This window comes from Zerene cesonia, chromosome 8, assembly GCF_012273895.1.
Source record: "Zerene cesonia ecotype Mississippi chromosome 8, Zerene_cesonia_1.1, whole genome shotgun sequence".
NCBI classification, from domain to species: domain Eukaryota; kingdom Metazoa; phylum Arthropoda; class Insecta; order Lepidoptera; family Pieridae; genus Zerene; species Zerene cesonia.
Window position 1 is genome coordinate 4,021,375 of NC_052109.1, and position 24,427 is coordinate 4,045,801.

Here is a 24,427-nt window from a genome sequence, read left to right on the forward strand (position 1 = left end):
AGAGATAGGACCGCTGCCATGACGTTGCCCGCTTTTAGGGGTTAAAGGATAAGGAAAGTATTAATAAAAGGTATAAAGGAATGGCCTGGGAAGGAAGAGGAAAAGGATGCGGGCTTCCGGCTCTCCATCTTAACGCACGAAAAACAGTAGCATGCTATTCACGCTGATCTTATCTTCCCCAGTATGAGCTGACCCCATTCGTGCCCAAACATGCGCTAATGCGATTTCGAGTATGGGATTCGTTGTGATTACCTTATTTAAAAAGAAACAACAAGGAATAGCATTATATCTTTATTTCCTTATCTTATATTCAACATTTTATCACAATTTTCACAGTCAATACATACAATATTTATAAAATTCTGCTCTACTATATACAATCCTATACACAACTCTCGGGGCCCGGAATCTCCTCAGCTATGAGGTGTTCTCTTCGACTTAACGTCGTATTGAATGTTGCTTTACTTGACGTGCTTTTTGGAGATGATAGTGACTGTAAAGAAAGTATTTAAAAATACATTTCTGTTTCATTTATCTGCTGTTTTATATAAAGCTGTAGAGTTTGTTTAGTTAAACGCGCTGAACTTAGGAACTACTGGTCCAATTTGACCAATGCTTTCAGTGTTAGTATTTATTGTTCTACAATATAACATTCAACAATTCATGACGAAAACAATACAATATTATATTTGCATGAAATTTGTTCAACAATTATTAGAATCCACATGGTGAAATAGAGAAACAGAATTCGAAATTTACGTTATTTATTATTTCAAGGTCTTTGTTAAAATGGGTAGCTTTATTAACACTGATTTCGATACAAATTTTAACATCAAAATAAACAACAATATGCAAATTCCAGTTTACTCTGCATTATATTATAATACTTGTAATTAATTCGGACTCGATACGGCAAATAATATATTTCATTTATTTGCGAATCAAAGTCGATAAGTTTATTGTAGCATTTATTCAATTAATAAGCAAAACTTCAACGCCAATTATAAATGTGAGTTAAACGATTGATTTATCTAATTATCTGTGTGAAGTCGAGAAGCTGAAATACGAAATTTGCTGGAAAATCGCCTTTATTATAACAAATAAGTAACAGATAGACACTATTCTATTTATTTAAAATTATACAGAAATAGTATTTCCTGGGTTGGTATTACACAAGCATTAAACAATTCGAATGAGAGCTTTAAATTGAATTAAAACTCGATTTAGTTTTAACATTATAATTCCCGACGCTGGTACACTTTACCGCTCCACAAATCCTTTGTACAGTCTTCAATATCTAAATTATTAAGGAATAACAAGCAACAGCATTGTTAATATACGTTAATATAGAATAAACAATAGAAATAATAGAATACAATACATTGACTACTCAATTAACAACAACATCATAATACACACACAATACACTTCTTTGAAAACACTGTCAATGAAGGAAACAACATAAATAGAATGCATTTCAAATACACAAACACACAAATACACGAAAACAACAAACGAATAAAGGCAGTAAATAATAACTTACGTTTCGTTGTTCCTGTTCGCTCGGCCACTCGTCACACGCGTGGAGAGCGCCGTTTTTGACGGCCTCCATACTCGCGTGAGGGCTGCCGTCTGAAATGTTTTATTGGTGAGGACCCGTCGGCCATTTAGTTTATTTCGCTTTATTTTAATTAAAGATTTGACATCTTTGCTAGAAGGGTTAATATAATGTTTATGTACTGGACACTCAACACAAAATAGGAACATAACAAAATATTATTATTATGGGACTATTGATGATTTAGAAATATGTACTAGTTATATAGTTAATGAATACAGCAAAGATCTTTAAATATATCGAAAAAAAAAAATCGAGCCGTTCCACACATATATTAAAAATTAAATTTCCTTTTATATGTAAAATATTGTCACGAGTCAATTAAACGAAAAGTTTGTAACAGTCTAAGTAGAAAATACATTATAATATGGAAATTTTATAAGCATTTCAAAACAAGAGAATAGATTTATAGTTTGCCCAAATTATTTTAAATTATGGTTTAGCTTTTTAAACATAACAGAGTGATAAATATATCATACACGCATTGAACTCTCTAAAAAACTTTATAAGCGTCAACTGACAACTGTGGTGGAATTTATTAATCTTCAAAAATGCTTAAAATTGTATTTATATTCGAATGTTTAAAACATATGATTTGATTATCAAAAAACAGTACCCATTTAAATATAACAGAGTGAACATAGCTAACGCATTTATGAGAAGTGTAAACCGGGCTGATTGCTAAATATCTACAGTTTAAAAACTATACACATCATTGAAAAATATGCGACAATATCTCAATTGGATTAGATTGTTTCGTTTGAATTAACGCAGATTTTCGGCAAACAAACATCGCTGGAGTATAAAAAAAATAAAAGAGAAAAATCAATCAATATTGTAGGGTCAGGATATAGGATGCAGCTGAATATTTCTCAGTGTGATTCAAAGCCTACATAATAAAGGATTTCTACTGATTCTATAGCACATTTTTGAATAAAGGAATATTATCGCTTGTCTCAATTGATATTGTGTATAGAAATAAAAGATGAGTTCAAATCTTATCTATCCTCGTATGAGACGCAAAAAAGAGCACCCATACACCCCCGCAGCTACTTGTTAGCTCCAAGTAAGCAGAAATAATTTTCAGCGCTGTATAATATTTTATAATACTCAACGAACTGTTCCGCTTGTCTACACTACAATTGACGAGAAAAATACGAAAGTTCTTTGTTCGTGTTTTAGTGCATTTTATTGTTACGTCTAACACCGTCTCATGGGTACTTTGAGCGAGTTTATGTCCAATGTTTCGCGTTTAAACTCCCGGCGCGGAGGCGTAAACATTTTATATGCGTTTACGTACTTATTCACTTTACGTATTTTTCATAATGTTTGAATATGGGAAGCGACTCGATATTTATGGAACAGAGAAAGGCGTTGGAAGACAGAAATGCTCTGGGGGGTTGTTTTAATGTGATTGTATTTGAGCAATGTGAGATATCAATGGGAACTGGGAGCAATTTTTAAATTTGAATATTAGAAATTTCTAAGATTTTACGCTTCGTAACATGTCAAATTCTAATGCGGGAAGCCTAAGAATTTGACATGTTACGAATCATAAAATGCTAGAGCTCTTCTTCGAGTTATAGCTGGTGACAAAATAGTATAATATAGGTATAGTAGACAAAAACAATATACAAAAAATAATAAAGTGAAGTCCCTACTGGGGTATGGGGCAGATGATATACATCTGTTTCACTGATCGATTTTCTTTATGGACAAGTAGGTGATCAGCCTTCTGTGTCCTGCCAGACCGAGACATTTTTTTTTCTGTGCGTCTCCGCCGGGAATCGAACCCAGGACCCCTCGGTTTTTATCTCACTCTCTGTACCAAGGAGACGGTCCCACAAAAATAATAGATGCAATTTTTTTAAAGGTTAAGAAAGTTTCATCAAAATCCGCCTCGTAGTTTTGGTTTAATTGTAGACACTATTCTACAGTCTTATTATATATTTACTATACCTACATTATAAACAGTGTATACCAATCGTTACTACAACCGGTATACAAAAAAAAACATAAGAATGCCTCAATAACATTAGTTAGTAGAAAAAATAAATATTGGTATACCTGGCGGTGGGTTTAATATGTCCGGTTGCGCATGTTTGGGCGGCTTTAGAGTATACGCGACGATGTACTGGCCGTCGCCCGAGTTCAGCTGCAGCTCGGGCGAGTGCTGCTTGTTTGGTGGACTGCTTCTGTGATATTATTCCAACGTATATTGTGGTGGTCAACCACTTAACGATGAAAAGGTAAATAAAAAATTCTATAATGTTAAAAGCAGCTTGTATTGGTTAAATTTTTTTTACTTGAATTTTGTTTATAATAGAATAAACTTAGACAACATATAGATACTTTCTTTCAGAACATTTATTGATCTCGCAATATTATCCAACGGAAAGATAGAGAATTCTTGTAAAAACTTGATAAAATTAATTACTTTACAACAACAATATCCATTAGCTAACCATATTAATATCAAAATATACCTCCGTTTCCTTAAGAAATATCCAGCCAAGGCGGCGGCGCTCGCGCACAGCACCGCCGTGAGTATGATCGCCCACAGCGCGCCGCGAGACAAGCCGACCACTGTGGTCTGACCGCCATCTGAGTTTTACATATTTTAACCCCCAATTTAATACATATATAATTATTTGTTATACATGCTAATGTAAATATCTGATTATAGTGAATTTTAAGTTTGATGGAGTCAATCATTAATTGGTTACATTTATGATTAATTGATGAATGCTACAAACACCATGCTACAGACATATTATGGCACAAATAATTTATCTGTGAGTAATTATTATTATAATATTGATTATAATAATAATAAAATTTAAAACAACCTAAATGTATTGGATTTAAGTCTGTCTGTGGCATGCTAGATGTTAACCGAAGGTACTGTTTTCACGCATTTTATTAGTTCGAAAGCTTCATCCAAATGGTTCTTACTTATTTTTGATAAACAATTTTGTCTCAGTGAAAAAAACAGCTTAATAACGAATCACGTAATAATTAAAAATTAATTTTCACTTGAAATTAAAATTAATATTAGTGTATTTAAAAAGAAGGTACTAAAATTAAATCCATTAAAAGACGCGTCATGTTTTAATTGGTTTTCAATAATTATAATAACATAATTTATAACAATGAACGTCGGTGCACGTAATTATAATTTGCATGAAAACCATCACGTTTATCAATAAAACACATAAAAACCAATACAATAAAACTTAATTAATATTTTTGAAAAATTCTTTGTTCGGGTGCTTTTTAATAATATCACAAAATTACGTTTTTGAATTATAAAGATTTCAATAATAAGAAAGTATGAGAAGACATATGTGCATAATTCTAGTTAAACTATTACCTAAACAAAGTACATAAAGAAGAAACATTCCAAGGAAATCTAAGCGATCGTCTCACAAAAACCAAAATAGGGCTTATAGTATACAAATCATAAATATTCGTTCCTGTGAATATCAGTAACAAATATAAAATATAAGGCGAAGATTATCAACAAAATCTATTAATTATGCTATGATGGGTTATAAAATAAATATTATAAGTTGGTTGCAAATCTAACAGTGTTTTTGTGAAGGTCGGTTAAAAAAGTAAGTTGAAGAAAATGTGAAAATTGTAACTATCGATTAGATTTCCGTGGAATCGTTATGTACATTATTAAGTTGCTATCCGTGTATTTTATTTATCAAATTCTTTTTAAATCCCCTACTCCCATCATGCTCACCAGTTCTCCTCTCCGGGTCGGTGTAGGCGAGCGCCTGCAGCACGACCCGCTCGGACGCGCCCTTGTCGTTCCGCGAGTGCACCGTGAAGCGGAGGGAGCTGCCGCTCGTCCACACCACCATGGCTGGTATTTGGAATATTGCTACTCCATCTGTCGAGTATCTTATTATTACTTTTCAGTTTAATTTATTACAAATTCGAGAAAAACAGTTTCTTTTTTCACCCGCAAGGGACTCAAAACCTACAGGGTATTTCCTGTGAACTCAGATTCTTGAAATTTGGTACGAAGCAACGTCGAATAGTAGGGTCAGATAAATAGATTTGTTAATATAGTAGTAACGCTTTTCCAACTACCTTTTGAATTAAATATTTCCCTTTAAGCTTAAATAGTCTAAATAATGACGCGAATGTTTATATTCAGTATATAAATATATTTACTAGTCCATCTCACTAAGTATTTTTATTTATCTAAATTAAATAAGCTGAAATAATATCAGACATTAAAAAAATGAGACATTTTTTTTCTTTTCTCACTGAGCTAAATCGTTTCAAAAATATACGGAAAGTATCGATACCGCTTAAACAATAATAAAATATCGGAAATAAGACATAGTCCGAAGTAGAGAAGAGAGTAGAAAGAGTTGAAATAACTTGAAAAACACAAAATCACACTCACTAGTCTCATTAGTGGTAACATTAAACCTCGTGACCCCAGTGGTTGAATCCAAAGCCTCCAGCACAAGTAACTGCGGCAGACCCCCGTCATACCCCGTAACACATCTCACAGCAAGAGAGTCAGTCACTTCCTCTCGACTCACTTCCTCGAGCCAGGAGGAGTCATTGCCGCTAGAAATCGAGCAGTTCCGGGGAGGAGCTGGACGTGCTGATAATAGAATGTAATGATAACATCTCAATTTATTGTTAACAAGCTGCTTGCCAAGGTAAAAAATAGCCTATGACACTCAATAATAATGTAGCTTTTTTATTAACACAATAATTTTTAAAGTCGCTTCAGTAGCCATCTATTGAACCGACCTCAAAAATTGAGGTTGTATAGGGAGTCTTGTTGACATTTCCCGTACAATCTTACAATCTCACTTGCATTTCAAATCCGTTAAAACGTTTTGCTTCCTAAATAGTAGAAATGCTTGGTTTACTAGACTTAGGTACTAGACTAAACAATGTAATATATTTAGATATATTCTGGTGGCTCCGTTTTATCCACATCTATAAATAATATGCAAATTACAAAGGGACTGTATCATAACAGAGTTCGATCTGTTTAAACAGAGCATTGTTGAGTTTAAAGTACACTTCTAATCTCAAATTAATGTTAGTTATTCTCATTTTAATTAATAACAACACAACATTTTACTCAATTAATGATTGTATTGTTGAGAAGAAAATTCTATATTTTTAGTTTTCAAACCGCATTATCAGTTATTCACATTATGATTTTTCAAAAAAGATGCTTTTAAATAAATGAATGAATATACGAGGAAATCATTTATTAACGTGAAACTTGATGAACTTTTTGGTAAAATGCTAATAAATAACAGTGTTGCCACAATCCTATCCTACTAATATTATAAATGCGAAAGTTTGTGAGGATGTGTGTATGTTTGTTACTCTTTACGTTACGTAAAAGCTACTGCAATGAAATTTCGTATGTAGATAGCTGGACCACTGGATTAATATATAGGCAACGTTTATCCCGATATTCTTACGGGATACAGACTTACGCGGGTGAAACCCCGGGGCGCAGCTAGTTATTATATATTTTTAACCCTCAATTTCTATTCTAATCAATAAAAAGTTTTAAAATTCAAATAAACGGAATTTATTATGCTTGGTTCTCTGTACCAATACATTTAATAGAAATACGAAGAATCAATTTATTCTAATAACTGATTCCATAGAATCTCATAGATTTTTGAACTCCGTATTGAGTAGGTACATCAAAATATTATTTTAAATTGAAAAAACGCTAAACTTTTTCCAACTCAGAACTTCTATTCCAAAGAACTGAATAATCGCTACTTTTTAGAAATATATTTATGAATAAAGATTTTTATTTAACACACGAGCAATATCTTTATAATATAACCGACTAGACAAAGTTGTCCACTGTCTACATAAAACAAATATAGCATTAGGATCATTAAACATAATCAAGTTATATATATGTAAGAAATAAAGGGGGGTGTGTTAATATATTAGTTTGATAGTAATAAGGATGTACTGCAATTCTTCAAAACTGCCTAATTGATATAGTCGATTGACAACAAATCGCAACCAGTCACAAAGACTATTAACGAAGTGAGGGTAGTTGGGTTACATTGAATAAACAACGTACGAACGCTAAGACACAATCTGTACGAATGCGCCTTGTTTCAAATTGATTCGACTTTTTATAGGATTCGATAGTGGAACGAATTTTGAAAAGTTATCAAAAGCGACATCTGTATCTTACATGACAATTATTCATCCAACAGAAATTTAAAACACAATTGATATCCGACGTATAGACTAAAACAACACAGATATAGCAAATTATTAATACATACAAAATAGTCAATTTTTATTTTGATCATATCAACATCGACGACATGCACGTCAACGATCAACATATAAGAAAAGTGATAAAAACATAACTTACCAGCAGGAACAATCTGGAATACGCAAGGCTGCAATTGCCGACCCACGCTGTTAGTTCCCCTGCACGTTAGAGCCCCGTAATCTCTCTCGCTCGCGGGCGTGTATTGCAGTTCGCTCGTACTACCATTTAGCGTACCTTGGATATATGTTTAATTTAATATTGTTTTATTTTTGTTTAAGGAGAATCATGTAGTATCATCATCAATGTAGTCTTTAAAGGACATGATATTAAGCATTTCATTTCAAATGTTGATAATCTTATTTTATATTTAGAAGATAACAAAAAAATAAAGAACGGGAGAATATTGAAACGTTTTCCATTTAGATACCTCCCATAGCATTCATTTATTGTTCACGACACTGCCAATTTCATATTCCAGCCCATTTTAAAGATTTTATTATAAAGTTGCGATGCAGTATTAAAAAAGCATAATTTGATGGAACAAAAACTTGCACCTTTGAATTCTCATAGATTCACATATTAATAGCACACTGCCAAACACACATAGATATAAATACTCACACAAAGATATAAATACTCACACAGATCCCCCTCGCCACCCACAAACGTGTGTGTGCGTACGTATGTGTCCACAAACAAATCCCCTTGTCACACGCACAACACTCACCGTATCTAGCGGGTGACACGTTAAAGCTCTCGCCGCTGTTGTTGAACTGCCAGAGGAACGTGACGTCAGCGGGGTCAGCGCGGACCGCGCAACGCACGCGCAGCGCCTCGTGGAGCGCGGCGCCCACCACGCGGGGGGAAGATATCCCACATACTGGCGCATCTATTGGGTAATTTTTTTCATTTACTGTTCATTTGAATCCTATTTAATTATAAATGCGAAAGTACGTAAGTCTTTCTTTTACGTTGCCATTGAGCGATTTCTAATTTTGATTTTTGTGTCTGGAGATAATTAGGAGGCTATATGTTGATCACAAGCTGCACTTAGAATTATATTAAGTAACATCTCATTCCCATTGGAATTCCTTTGACCAGGCGGCGATACCGCAGTTAAGTAGTAAGTATCCTCAGTTGCACGAACGTTTTTTAATTGGGGATTTATTTGCAGATTTTATTTCCAATCATAAATTGTAATCGCAATATGATATAATTCGCATATATGATACGTAAGTAGCAGTATATAAACAAGAAAATGAATAGAACCACTTTTAAGCTACAACAGTAGCAAGGACTTATTTTTGCTACAAAAGAAATCGAAATAAATACTGAGCATGTATTCTCAAGATGTGGGACGAGGTGAAGTAATAAAGCAGTAACCACAAACTAGAATAGACTGCAATGTTTACTCTAGATCTTTTGTTGAGAGCTAATGGTGACATAAAATGAACGTATGTATATTCATATGGCGGATTGGAAATGTTCTTTGATGCGAACTTAGAGCTATTGCTAAAGTTAGAGCAGATTAGATGTATTATATAGAAGGGGAATATTATTAGCATCATTATTATGTCGAAATATAATATACATATTCCTAAGCTTACCTAATCTTGCCAATTACTAAGAAGAGTTGTTGCAATCCTAGTTCGTTTGGATCTACTTAGTAAAATACTACGATTGTCTACACTTGGACGATATTTTACGTGAGATAGAAGTGGGATTTTGACCAGAGCTACCATATAACACTGATTCCCTCAAACTACTATAACATTAATATACAAAAAGTTAGTTACTAAAATACGGCTTTTGTTTGAATATTAAATCCGCGGTTAAGCTTTAATTGTGGTTTGGTTAACCAAATGTGATTTCTAATTTATCGAAAATTTACTCTGCCCTAGAAGCCGTAAAGTATGACAGGTACTTCATTCGCATATAATTGACTTTATATGGACCAATATAACAAAAGGTAAATATTTTGAGTTAAACCAAAAATTTATTCTCACTGTATCTCAAATAATACATATATGGATTATTGAAACAAATTTTAATAAATGTTTTTTATAGAGTAAGGTTCTCCTAACTCTATAAAAAATCATCATCTTATATTCCTAGATGTACTAGAAAATTGTAATTTTATGATATAACAGGTCAAAAGAAAAGGATGCTTATAAAAATAAAATATAATCGCTTCACTTATTTTGATATGAAAGGTAAGTAATATCTCTTAAAATAGAATATAAATTGAAGAGTTTAAAACATCACGAAGTATATAAAAGGCCGAAGTAGTAAAGATAAAAGCCCAAAGCATTTTTGTATTCCTCATGTAGGTATTTAATATCCATTTAGCGCGGAAGCCCATACTAGAACATTAAACGCACATTACCTGCACCCGCAACATGACACAAAACGGGATTTGAAAGGAAATTTATTCCGGTCGGGCGAACTAAAACAAAGCTCTATGAATTAAAGTGTAGCCGCAAAACAACAGATTGCTAGTTCCCGGACAATCGTAGTGATATTAGGCAATAATTTCGATGATTTACTGCCGGCAACGCCTTCTAGGGCCAATTACTGTGTCGGTCGGCAACGGAAGGAAACGCTACGTCGATCCGACCGCAATCATTTGAATACTCGCAGACACATCGGTATTTATTACGTCGTAATTCATATCCAGTGACGTTTTATTGTTACGTGTCGCATCCGAAACTAGACGTTATGTAAATATGGGGTCTAATGCGTCCTTGGATGGTATAGCGCTTTAAATATTGCAGGATAATATCCAGAAAAAACAAATGAATTAGATCAATATTGCTAACGACATATTTTATTAAATTGCTTCGTTACTACATCGATTCCATTTTGGAAGATATGCTAGTCCACTCTCAACTTAAATTTGATGATTGCGCAAAATATTTCACACGTAGCAGGTCTGATAATGAATAATTTCATGAGATCTCTTTCCGAATTATTTTTTTTCATAAATTCATTTTAGCGTAACCTCATTACTAATATGAGGTTTTAACGAAAATAATGTTATTGAATCAAAACACATATAAAAAAATCCTGACAACATCGTAAATATTATTTTCCGTTCATTCTGGCCAGTATAAAATGGAAATCGAGATAAGAGGGTAGAAAATCCACAGCTGTAATTTCATATGTAAAGAGGGTTAGTTTACAATCGCGATATGTTTATTAGGGATAGTGGAAACGCGAGCGTATAGGGTTAACCGACTTTAGCTTACATCAGATTGCGGTGGCGTTGTAATTGTTTTTAGAGTAGCTAACATTCATCTTATGTAACCTTCGTTTAATTAAGAGCGCGTGTGTAATATTGGTATTGGTAAAATATTATGTAATTACTAGCTGACCCGGCATCGCTGTTCTGCCTTACTTGTATCATTCAGGGGTATGAAAAAAAGATGTTGGCCGATACTCGAATCTACCCGATTTACCTATTACTTACCTTATTAATGTATTAAAAGACGTCAAAATTTAATTGAAAAGTAAATATAAATACTCACATTGCATTTTGTCCTACAGCAAAAAAAATAATCTACCCGATATCCATTGAAATTGACCAAACATTCCGTAGTTAGCCAACAAAAAATCTACGTTTAAATTTTTATTTAATTAAAATTATTATACCTAGGGAAAATAATAGTAAATAACTAACCGAACCGAATGTTAAGTAAAGAACCGAACCGGTGGTAAATGTTGTAAAGGATTGATGACTGGAAAGAAGAAATGGACAGGGATGGAAAAGGAAACAAGCCTCCGGCTCTCCTACTCTACGTACAAAACACAATAGCATGCTATTTATTATTCCACGCCGGTCTTCTGTGGAGGTATGGTATTTCCCCGGTGCGAGGCCCAATTCCTGCCGAAGCGTGCTCGACTCTCACAATCAAAATGTATAATGTCTATGTTGTTAAGTGTTATTGAGTAAATAAATGTTTGAGTTGGAACTTACATTGCACCCTCAACTTGACCGGTTCGCTGGCCGTCTCGCCCCTCGCGTTGGTCGCTCTGCAGGAGTACTTGCCGGCTTCCTGTCTCGTCACCTTCTGCAGCACGAGGGACCGGGTGCTCACTATTATACCGGACGTCATGTTTTGTATTACGGGTCTGTCCTGCAAGAGAACTTTGAGTACTGCGGTGCCTGGGATGTTTTTATGAATAAAATGGAAATAACGAGTGAAATGAATTAATATTTTTATATGATTAATCAAATCATTTCATTTATGTTATCTGGTATTTTGTATGCAGAACGGTTATCTGTGATGCTGAATTGGTGCAATTAAATTAAATTAATTTTTTTTTTTATTATTAAATTAGTTTATAACATAGTAAAATCACGAATGCTGCAAACATTTAACTATTTAAGCTTTTCCTTGCACCATAAGTTGCAAAGGATATACATAGGTGGTATGTCTATACAGTTTTAACAGCAAAATATACGACAAATGTAATTCTCTCTATTCACAAATACTTCTTACACCTTTGCACTGTATTCGCAATATCTCATCTACAAAATTACCAACAGATAGATAGATAGATAGATAGATAGAACATAGATAGATAGATAAAAGTTTATTAAAAGAACACATTAAATACATGACAATTACAAAAGAAAACGATTAAACAAAGAAAAATTAACATAGAGAACAACAGGATAAAAAGCAAAGTCCAAAAATCACTTGCATCATGGTACCACGAGATGCGGTACTCCCGCGGGTTGGCGCGCACGCCGCACTCGAAGTATACGTCGTCACCCTCCTTGATGTCGCGCGGGTTGAGCGTGCTGCCCAGGCTGAGGGTCACTAGCGGGCTGTCTGCGTTGGAGTTTTATTTATACATATTCGTCTTATCGTTAAATATCTTCCCAACACTGTTTATAATGCTTAAATTGGTTTAAAATATCTTCCCCGGTATGGGCTGGCCTAATTCGGACCATATTAGATCTTCGTTATAGTCCAGTATGTGTATTATTTCTTTAAAATAAAATATGTGTATATTTCTTCACTAATTGACAAAATTATAATTTATTAAAAATTAATTATATTTTGTGTTTCTACTTTCAAACAAAGATAAAATGTGACAAATTATATCTGTACCAATAATGAAAACACTGAAAAGTTTGTTTGTTTTTCTTGTTGTGTTAATCTTAATCTTAGGATCTACAGGACCAATATCAAAATACGTTCACCGTTGGGTAAACACGCGATACCTGAGGGCTATATTTGTGTCACGAGTGAAATTTGGTGCGGATCGCTGCTTTGGTACAATAATATAGTCTGTACTATAAATATAATACCCGCATATGTCTGGACTATAATATAACCCAACCGACTATATAGGTAATATAACGCACCCGACAAAAACAGACCAAGTAAATTAAAAACAATATACAATATAGAATTAGCATATACTTACATACAACATTAAGTTGTAACTGATCGTCAATGGCTTTCGAGGGCAGTCTAGGGTTGGTCGCAACACACTTGACAAACGCTCCATTGTCGCTCGGTGTCGGGTGAAACACAAGTGTACTAACTGACCACGTTTCGTTCGCGCGTTCTGTGACCTGATTATAAGGAATTAGAAGCTTACAGTTTTTTTTTACGTCATAGCGGGCAACTAAGCTGACGGTTCGCCTGATGGTAAGCGATCACCACCGCCCATGAACATTCGCAAAGGTAGTGCCTCTACGAATGTGTATGTGGTAGTCGAGAGCATGCTTCGGCACGAATTGGGCCAGCTCGCACCGGGGAAGTACCACACCCCCACAGAAGACCGGCGTGAAATAGCATTCTGCTGTGTTTCGTTCGGTGAGTGGGGGAGCCGGAGGCCCATATCCTTTTCCTTACCCTTCCCAGTCCTTTCCTTTATTCCTATCGCCAATCCTTTCTTAATCCCTTCCCAAAAAGTCGGCAATCCATTTGTAGAGGCGTAAGGTCTGCAATTGACCTTACGCCTCTCCAAATGTTCATGGGCGGTGTTAGCGCTTACCATCAGGCGTCCCACCAGTTCCATTGCCGACTGTCACATAAAAAAAATGTGCTGCCCTCTTTTATGGGGTAAGGGAAACCCGTACGAAACACAGTGGCATGCCACTATTTCACGCCGGTTTTCTGTGGGGGTGTGGTACTACCCCGGTGCGAGCTGGCCCAATTCGTGCTGAAGCGTGCTCGACTACCACAATAAGTATAGTTATGTACTAACACTGAGAAATTTATATAACTGATCAGATTTCGTACGCGCGTTCTGTGGAATGGAATTATATGTTTACGATTATTTAATAACACGTAGTATTTTATAATACACCACCGTCATCGTTATCATTTTTATTGTTATCCTCATTGGTAAAAGTGAAGTCCCGTGTCCCCTGGTGGGGTATGAGGCAGATGATATAACATATGTTTCACTGATCGATTTTCTTAACGGACAAGTATGTGATCAGCCGTCTGTGTCCTGCCAGACCGAGAATTTTTCTTTTATTGTCCACTCCGGGAATCGAACCCAGGACCCCTCGGTTCTACGCTCACGCTTTATCCACTGAACCACGGAGGGGGTCAATCATTCAGTCATCCTCATTGGCACAAGTCTATTTTATTTGAAATACAAAGCCTCTGATGATTAAGTTTTGAGTTTGGCCATAAACCACCTTAAAATCCACCACCAATTTATTTTTCATTAGGATTTGGCTTTCGGTGTAAGCATAAATATTAAAAGAAATAAATTAACAACATACCAGAGACAGAGTGCCTATCTCAAATGACTCTGGCTTTTTTAACGCAAATTGAGGTTTACGATCAGAAAGTTTTATGCCTGTTACCAAGAGAAATTTTTAATTCACTTGGAAATTAAATTTATACGCGAATAATAATAATGGGTCATTATATGATAAAATTAACTGACATGGATTTAAAACGCAATTTGATCCTTATATTAAGCACAATTAGGTTTTAATTATATTCGACAAAACATGAAGTATATTACTAAGGTCTTAGAAAAGTTTTATTATATACTATCATGTTCCATTAACAAGCGGTAAACATTAATTATTCATCTCTTATAACTGTAATAACTAAGACTTCATAAACAGACGATAAAAAGCACATTTTAATTTTATTACCAAGAGTCTAAGCGATTATAATTATTAAATTATCATTTTATTGCACACATAACGTGCCGACATACTGCAATTCCATTGCACCATTATTTACGTGGTCCTGCAGAGTAAGAATTGAAATTCCGCTCACCCGTTCTTTCTCGAAACTTCTATTGTCCTTGTACCAAGTTATCAGCGCGGGCGGTCGGCTGCCTTCCGACACGCATTGTAGTGTCGCGGCTGAACCCGCCAGCAGTTGTTGGGGACGGTATAGGAGGGATACGGAGAGAGGTGGTACTGAAAATAATTATATCTGTAACTAACTGTAATAATTAAAACCTTTATCATCATCTGATGATGATGGACTGATGTCCATATTGAAAAGGTAACAAATATGCATAGAGTCGACTAAAATTGTTTTCTCTATTCTATACTATTAATTTCGTATTTGTACCCTAAGGGATCACAGATTTCCTATAAGGGTGATGGTGAAAAATCCAATAATAAAAATAACTCAATGATGAGAGTGATTATAGTTTAATAATTAATTTTATATTTTTACATTTTCTATAGTTGGTAATGGCTTTGTAACAAAAACGTTATCATATGATGTCATCCAATGAAGAATAATAATATTTAAACAAACCAATTTAAGAGCATCTTAACTTTGGTTGATAATGTATAAATACATACTTGTTTAGTGTTTTATTTAGTGTTAACGCCATAAGAGTAAGTAAGTATTTTTTCCTGCAATTTTTTCTAAATATATAAGCTAATGAACTGAATATAAATGTAAATAAACGCATTTCCTTAATTAAAGCACCTTGAATGATAAATATTGCATCTACAAATTGGCCTTACGTCCAGATTAAAAATCAAAGGAGCGTTTAAATCAGTACACAGCAATCAACTAACTCAATTTTTAATACGCGAGTGTACAAATAGTTTCAAAGTGAGGTAGTTTTCTGTATATCAAAGTTAAAAGGTAAATAAATTTAGACATTAAGAGTGTGTGAATTGAACAACAATTTTCCTGGTTCGTTAACATACGTCGATATCGGATACGGGAGCGTCTCATTAGCCTCCGTGAATTTCATAAAGCACTAGTTTTCTGGACATAATCCTTTAGGAATTAGGTTTGTAGAAGGTGGTGTCGTATGCTAACATTTTGTTGATATAATATAGGGTTTTTTAATAAGCGCGGGAAAATTTTGTTGGCCTGGTTCTACAATGGTACTTTAACATTTATTTTGATCATACGATTTATCATTAATACATACTGTTTCTTTATGTAGCTTGGCATGATAATTTTGCATAAGTGACTGAATAATAATATATTTATATGTGTATTTAGATGTCAGTAAGACGAGATAGAATATTCGAAGAGACGCCAGGGAATTGGGCCTTCGAGTGCTCTTGTTGTTGATCAGAAACCATTGTTTAGTTAAATATTATAAGTGAGTGAAGCTATGAAGTTTAGAGTGCATAGGAAAAATTCGTGTTTCTATTTAATTTTTGTTTAAGCAAGTATGAGACCATGATAGTTAAGTCACTTTGGCACCTTTCCAGACATCTATACCTATTCTGTTTAAAATGCTTATAATACGAAAACAGAATATAGTACGTGGTTATTTTTGAGTGTATACTTTAGAAAATGATGTATGTTTGATGTTCGACAATCATTTTGGTATTAGGTATAATAGTATAAAGAAAGCGCTAAAGTTTCTCATAATATTAAGTATCAGTAAACTCGTATATATATATTCTACTAGCTTTTGACCACGGCTTCGTCGGTGCTGTAAAAAATAATTTTTATGGCACAAACTGTCACCTGCTATTATATCTCCTAGGGAGCATAATTTATCAATACCGTTCTTAAAGGAAGACTAAATCATAGTGGCTATCTATACGCTAAATTTCAGCTCGATCGATCTAGTAGTTTCTGCTAGCGTACGCAATAGATCCGTCACTCAGTCACCTTTCCATTTTATGTATTAAGATTTGCAAGAAATCTCTATCTAATCTCCAGTTTCTAATACATCAAACGCGAATCATAAATCTTAATACGAAGCTTCACTGAAAGAAAATAAGGATTAAAAGTTTCTGTAACAAAATTTATTGTTAACTCACAAGTCATTTCTAATCGCACAGATTTCTCCTGAGGCGGGACGAGATGAGTGTTCGTAGCCCGGCATTTAAAGGTTGTATTGAGGTGCTCCCGGCTTAGATGTTGGACTTCTAACCGATTCACAATTACATGTGTATCGGTTTTCTCTCCGATGTACTTTTGTACCGGTTTTCCGTCTATAAGCCACGTCACTACTGGCTCTGGACGACCTGTATTATTAAAATTATATTATATTTAATTTTAGGATTATTATTTATTTTGAGTTGTCAAAGGAAATGTTGGATCGCCTGATGGTAAGCCGGCACCGCCCATGAACAAAATGGATAAAACAGGAATCTTGATATCCGGGCGGAGCCGGGACAAGCGTCAATATGATATAAATAAGTAAATAAGTGATATGTTACGTTTTTCTAATGCTTTTTATAAATAACTGTGATGTTGACATTTGGGTTCTTCGCATAGTGATTCGTTAAAGTCATCGGTATATCTAAAGAATCATATACAGTAAGTTTATAAGAGACGATTTATTTTTGTACCTTGAAAACTCTTTCGATTGAAAGCTACAATCCACCTGAGTGAAACATACTTTATTTTTTCCGTTATTCTCCCGAGTCAACTCGAACGGTGCGGAAGTGACCAATAGTTGTACATATACAATAAGTTTACCTATCGTGTTATACTTACAGTAGTTTCTAATCAACTTACTGTACATACCAGAAAACTATTGCAGAAGTAACATACGTTTCAAAAAGGTATTAAAATTCAATTTGGTAACAAAGTATATTCATGGTATCACCTGAACAATTTGAATGATATTTACATTATTGCTTTCTTCAAATAAAGAACATTTCATTAGAGTGCGTGAAAAGTTTTTATTTGACATGTAACATTCTGCTTTGCAATATAAGTTTTAAAATAAAATGATTATTAAAACAAACATTCACAAAACAGTATATTATTTGGACAGTTTGCACGATTGAAATATTTGAATAGATATTTTGCCGCTATTATATTCAATTTTAGTAAAAGAATGGAAATACGTTTTATGTTCATTAAAAGAGAAATCTTGTTTCGAAATATGAAATAAAATGTTTGTAAAATCTGTTTGCGTGCGGCAAAATCCGATAAATAAATGATGTTCGAATTTTAAAACAGTGCTCGATAACGTAGGAAATTTTATAGGGTATGTGTTTGGCCCACTGCATCATTACAATTGGTGGGCACACGGGCAAAGATAATCTGTGCGGCGTAGTACTGGCGCTACGCCAGCCTGCCATACTGCGGACTTTTCAATGAACTCATTGGAATGGAATATCTCCCCAAATGTTTCTATAAAAGGAGTCAAGTAATAGAAAAATCGAAGAGCAGATCCTAATTTCAGTTAGCTCACATTGTGATGCGCCAGATGCAGTCGAGCGTCGCCTATTGAAATTTAAAACGCCAGATTCCTCCAAGTATGGTAATTTCTTTTTGTGCCCTAGGATTGGAATAAAATTGTTTGGGAACGTTATCCTTGCTATAATGGCCACAGTTTGGAAGTAACTAATTCAAAAGGCTTAATCATCAAGGATTGTGTTGAAATTAAATGCTACTCCTTAGCATATTGTTTAATGAAGGGACAATGTGGGATTAAGATTCGTCATTACTTAATAAGGTTTATAGGCAAAAAGCGTAGGTAGTGTTATAAAGGATTATGAGGTTGTTCCAATTATAGACACACATATAATATTATATTTATAACGTACACCGCAACAATCTACTGATTTAGGTATAATAATATAAGGGTACTATATAGTATAGTGTAATATAAAGGTACTATATACTATATTTCCCTTCGAAATAACAACTATAAAAAGGCAAAATAACAAAGCCAGGTGCAATTAAATTCTAACTACTTGATGCACTAACTCGATATTTATCATTGGTTACATTGCACTTGTAAAGTGGAAATGACATGTATATTAGATTGAAACAACATTAACAGTGTTATCACTCTAGCCCTCTCATGTTTTACTAATTTAAATGTACTTTGTATACAACTACATAAACCCGAACAATGAATGTTCAAAAACAATTTATCGGTAGAAATATAGCTCTTATTCCATGTGGGTAGGCATTAAAATGGAATGTGAAAGGGACGCGTTACTACCAATAACTATTATCGGATACATCGTTTGCACCGCATTCGTTGTGAAATGAAAACTGTGATTGATGATCTAATCGTTACCAACGCCAATACGATTCACAGCAGTTGAATTCAATGTGTATATATGAGCCAATCTACACGATTTATTGTGCTAATGCTAACTGGAAATGCCGGTATTAAATTTGTCAAAAACAATATTAAGCATCGTTGGAAAAACAGGAGAATTCATATTACCAAGATTCATATTCGTATAGCGCATAGCTTGGATTTTAATATGAGAGAACGTAATCCTAGTTTAATACAAGAATGTTTCTACATCTAATATTTGGTATTCATTTCAGCTTTATTATTTTAATCAAATGATAAATATGGCATTGTGAGACAAAATTTTGGTAAGGTTATTTCTTAATTATTCACTATACAGCTAGTTTGGAAAAGAATGTAAGGGAAGTTCCTTACTATCGAGTAATTAAAAGAAATGATTTGATAGATTCTATAGACCATACACTGAAGCATAACATTGCTTATAACTCTTACCTCCGCGTACTTCGCAAACTAAAACCAGTGCTGAACCTTCTTCGAGGGGACCCACGACCCCCGACACGTCGGCACCAGATTTGTCGTATAAAAGCATTTGATGTGGTGGCACTGGAATATCAGGCAATTTAAACTACCAATAGATTTCTTTATATAAGTATAGACGTATTAATAAAAACTATTTTAATAGTGTTAAAATATGGTAAAAATTTCTATGAGAAAACTGTTTCATAAATTTGGAATGCAGTTGAAAAAGGTATAAAAATATTAATGTAATAACAAGGCTAACTCCCATCTTGCGCCTTATGAAATTGAGCTGGAATGTTATTCGGGGGATGAAAAGAATGCCTTATTAACTTAGATATGAGATATTAATATAAGCATATAATACAATTTACACTATATTTACTTGTTTGGATGGACATGCGTCACTTAAAAAAATACCATATATTACAAACGATTCGTTTGCTTATAATAAACTTAGGAAAATAAGAATTATAGTTTATTTTTAAATGATATGTTACATTACAAATACGGAAAATAATTATTACGATTTAGTAATCTCAATGAATTTAAACAAGTCAACAAACAGATTTCTCAACATCTCTTTCTCAAAAAATTGTTTATTATATAAAACTTTCTCATAAATACGCAACAACAATAACAGCACACATTCATCGTGATTTTCGGTATAATGAATGATAAAGTATTACTTTAATTAATGCATCGGCTACCAAAATAAGCTGGTTTATTATGCACGTACGAGTAATTTCTGAAACGATGAGGACTTATGGCTGAATAAAGCTTAAAAGCCCACATTAATAAGTAGATTTACAACGCCGTAAATTTATTGTATAATGAAATTATCTATTTGGGTTTACCTATCAGTCTAATGAGGTACGTAACAACCTAAATATTTTATTTAGGTTGGTTGGGTTAGGTTTACATTCATTATTTCCCTTTAAAATAAATACATTTATTTTCATTTACAAAACAAAATTTATCACAATAACTTGTAAGTTTTTAATTGAAGCACATTAATCAGATGTTATAGAGATTTTTAATAACATGCTTAAATAATTTACTAAATATGTACAATAAAAGATATACACGAACTTCATTAAAAATATTAATATTCGCCCCTAATAAATATAATATCAATAAAGGTACACATTACAACAACATTCGATTTTATTACAAACGATAAATAGAAGCTCCGAAACAAATTATACTGAAATGAAAATTTTACGTCGTTATAAACACACCTGATTACCAACTTCCCTTTGTTAGGGCCGTTTCTTTACTAACAAAAGATCCTCGCAAATTACCTCTTGGTACAGGCCGCTTAATGGGTTTCAATGGAGTTGCATATATGGAATGTAGGCTTTTAAAATTCTTTGTTCTTAAGAAATTTTCTTCCCCATCTCTTTGCGTCTTTCGTTTTGAATAGGGTAATTCTTTTGAAAGACCTGGCGCGGTTAGCAATTTTGCTGGCTATTTTTCGTTTTGTTATATTCATAACCATAATTAGAAATTCGTTTCGTTAATAAACGATATTATTTTGAGAAAGCAAGTATTAACCCTAAATATATTTTTATAACGATAATAATAAATCATACTGAATCTATTACTTTTAATCCTATCTATACATAGTTAATGACAAATTAATGTAAAAACTGAATTGATAGCTAAGATACTTTTTTATCTTTTCAAATCTAATTTCCTTTCAAATTCGGGCTGTCTCCCGCAGATTTTGTCTGCGTCATCGTTCCCAGGATCGTACCGGCGTTGTCTGAATAACCCCGGAATCCCGAACGACAGTTCATAATTAAAATGTCTACGGGATGTTACCCGCGACTCATCCATAATGACTAAATTGATTCCACTTCGCCACCTTGGAAATTTTTCATTTCGTAAACTTTTTCCTAATTTTATTTATTGTGTCACTTTGTTTTAATTTGTTTTTGCAATTAGGGAGCATTTCCGAAATTGCGGCGGAATGGTTATGACAGGAAATATTACTTGGCCTTGACAGTAATTGAACTCTATGTTTGGTAAAAGATTTCCTGGAATGCAATGAATTTTACAAATAATTTTTACTTATAATGAATTATATAAATGCACACCGTGATCTTAACAGACATTGACATCACATTGATGATGAAATATCGTACATATCTATAACAATTATTTTCTACAAAGGACTAATCTGCCTTTAAAGAATCAGAAATAGACCAAATTTAAATATTATCACTTAGGAGGCACTAGCTTTTCATAAAAGATTCATAGAGATCAGTTAACCCAGTAAAAAGTTATGAGGTAACAAAAACAAATAAAAATACAGTCAAATTAAGAACCTCCTTCTTTATTTGAAGTCATTTGATGATAACTACTCATCTCTTACCGATAACTGTGAGGCGAATTTGGAAGTTTCTAGTAGGGGAGTTCTTGAAATCCACTCGACACCTATATACTCCTTCGTCATCAAGCTGCACAGAACTAAGAGTGAGTGACACAGGCCGCGTCACGGTAGCGAAGTATGCACGCGGCCCGAAGGCAGCGGGGTCTGACCATTGTAAGGCTTTGTTGAACGATCTCCCTCGAACATCAAAACTGTTAACAAAAACTTCATGCAATACGTATTTAATTGCATATTACAACACAAAAAAAACTGAAGTGATTGCATCTATGCCAATGTTATGAAATAATTTTAAGACATCTTGGATCCAAAACTTTATTTCTATATATTAACTTCCACTTCCACCGACTACTTTGTGATAGTAGGAATATATATAAACGCACCGATCAAAAATTGAAACCGTAAAGTTGCCAGTCAACCCGATTTATTTATATATCCAATGAAAACATTCAAAGAACACTGAAATAAGATGCGTAAATGGTCAGATAATGCGTGACCAATTTATTTTCAGACAGACCTGTCCAATTCTAGGATAAAATAAGGAGACTGTGAAGTTTTTCAATTTCCGGACAGTGTACGTTTTCTCATTTTTCCAACAGTTACCTTATTTATACAGAAACGGGCTTTGCGAGATTATTTTTAGGTAAAAACAATAAAGGTGACGCTTTTTATAGAGGCATTATGCTTGTAAAATGTGACATCGTGTCTTAACCGAAAAATAAGGTTTTTCTTTCGCTACCATATAATTTGTTTGTAAGATTATGCAAAATTGTATTCTTTTACTCAGAGCAAATGTATGTGTTACATTGAATATATAATATGTTTATCATCATTATAAATACTATCTTAAATTTACAAATACAATTATATCAAAAAGCCAGCTTATAACTGAAAATAAAGTATTTGTATAATTAAGGGAGAATTTTTGAATAATTTTGATATCAACACAATTTAAACTGTGATTAATAATTTAATAAGTAGAATTTATAATGCAGACTGAATTATTAGGAATATAAGCCTCGTTAACAGCAATTATACAAACAATAAGCACAAGGACAGAACAAAAAGATATATTCCTTGAATATATACAAGTGCAGTAGTAAGGACGAATCAAAATTTGGACAGAAGCGAGATGGCAAATATTTAAAATGCTTCATACCAATTTGGTAGTAGTTTCGTTTATCGTTGAACATGAAAATGATTTTGACGTAATTTTAAAAACCAAACGCATATCCATAACAATAGATTTCATCCCAGTTTCATATAATGGCTGGCCGATAATGTTTTCACGATATAACTTACGCAGCCACTAACAGACTTTTAAAATTGTTGACGTTTTTTTTTCACGAGAGTTTTTGCATTTATTTTTTTATCAATTTATATCGTGTACTATTTTAAATGCTATGCCAAACATACTAGCTTTATATAGTATATTCAATGTACTATTGGAAGATATAATTCGTTTAGTGTAGTTTTAGTAGGATAATGTACATTGTTATTCTCGAAGATGCGACGAAATGATCCTAATAGGAAGTCATTATATTCATACAACGCTTCTGACGGTATACACTTTTTTCCCCGTAGAATCTTATTTAAATGGTCCACGTTTTCTCCACAAGATTAGAATTTAACAGGACAATGGGTAATGGATTTCCTAAGAGCTTTCAGGGGCTAATTCTCTGTTTACGATTGAGTGACGCTGCCCGTTCAGTCAGGGACAAAGGTGCTCTAATAAAGGATGGAAGTCCGTTCAAATCAAGTGTAATTTCATTGTAAAACATCTTAAGTGTGTTTCCTTGTTATTTTCTAAATGCTAATTGGATCGACTCTATTCGGCTTCCGTTCATCCACTTAAGGTGTTCGAACGGTTCATTAGCCCCGTCTTAATATTATTAATTAAATGTGTATTCAACATTCGTAATCGAGTTTCCTTATAAAATCCTCAAGTTTCTTGTTCAATTATATTTAAGCACCCATACAATTCATAAAATATAATTTAAAATGAAACGAAATTGGAAAATATTAGGTGGGTTTCGAACACACTATCGTTTCACCATACAAATGCTTTACAGTAATCTGAGACGAAAGTTTAATTTGCTTGAAATTAAATTTATTCTAAGACCTAGTTATGTCTAAAAGTTTATCTCCTTAA

The 24,427-nt window shown here is 33.6% G+C and overlaps 1 protein-coding gene across 1 annotated transcript in view; it reads right to left on the reverse strand.

The window, feature by feature from the left end:
* Positions 1-365: 365 nt before the first annotated feature.
* Positions 366-24,427, reverse strand: part of LOC119828542 (neural cell adhesion molecule 1-like) — an 89,054-nt gene continuing 64,992 nt past the window's right edge. The window contains exons 4-18 of the mRNA XM_038350726.1: positions 22,261-22,469; positions 19,857-19,967; positions 17,176-17,382; positions 15,197-15,342; positions 13,368-13,518; positions 12,636-12,766; positions 11,905-12,064; positions 8,656-8,817; positions 8,028-8,162; positions 6,045-6,251; positions 5,370-5,519; positions 4,105-4,222; positions 3,686-3,813; positions 1,544-1,632; positions 366-493 (exon numbers count right to left, since the gene is read on the reverse strand). Coding sequence (XP_038206654.1) covers positions 383-493; positions 1,544-1,632; positions 3,686-3,813; positions 4,105-4,222; positions 5,370-5,519; positions 6,045-6,251; positions 8,028-8,162; positions 8,656-8,817; positions 11,905-12,064; positions 12,636-12,766; positions 13,368-13,518; positions 15,197-15,342; positions 17,176-17,382; positions 19,857-19,967; positions 22,261-22,469 — 2,215 coding nt within the window. The 3' untranslated portion in view covers positions 366-382. The remainder of the gene's footprint in view (positions 494-1,543; positions 1,633-3,685; positions 3,814-4,104; positions 4,223-5,369; positions 5,520-6,044; positions 6,252-8,027; positions 8,163-8,655; positions 8,818-11,904; positions 12,065-12,635; positions 12,767-13,367; positions 13,519-15,196; positions 15,343-17,175; positions 17,383-19,856; positions 19,968-22,260; positions 22,470-24,427) is intronic.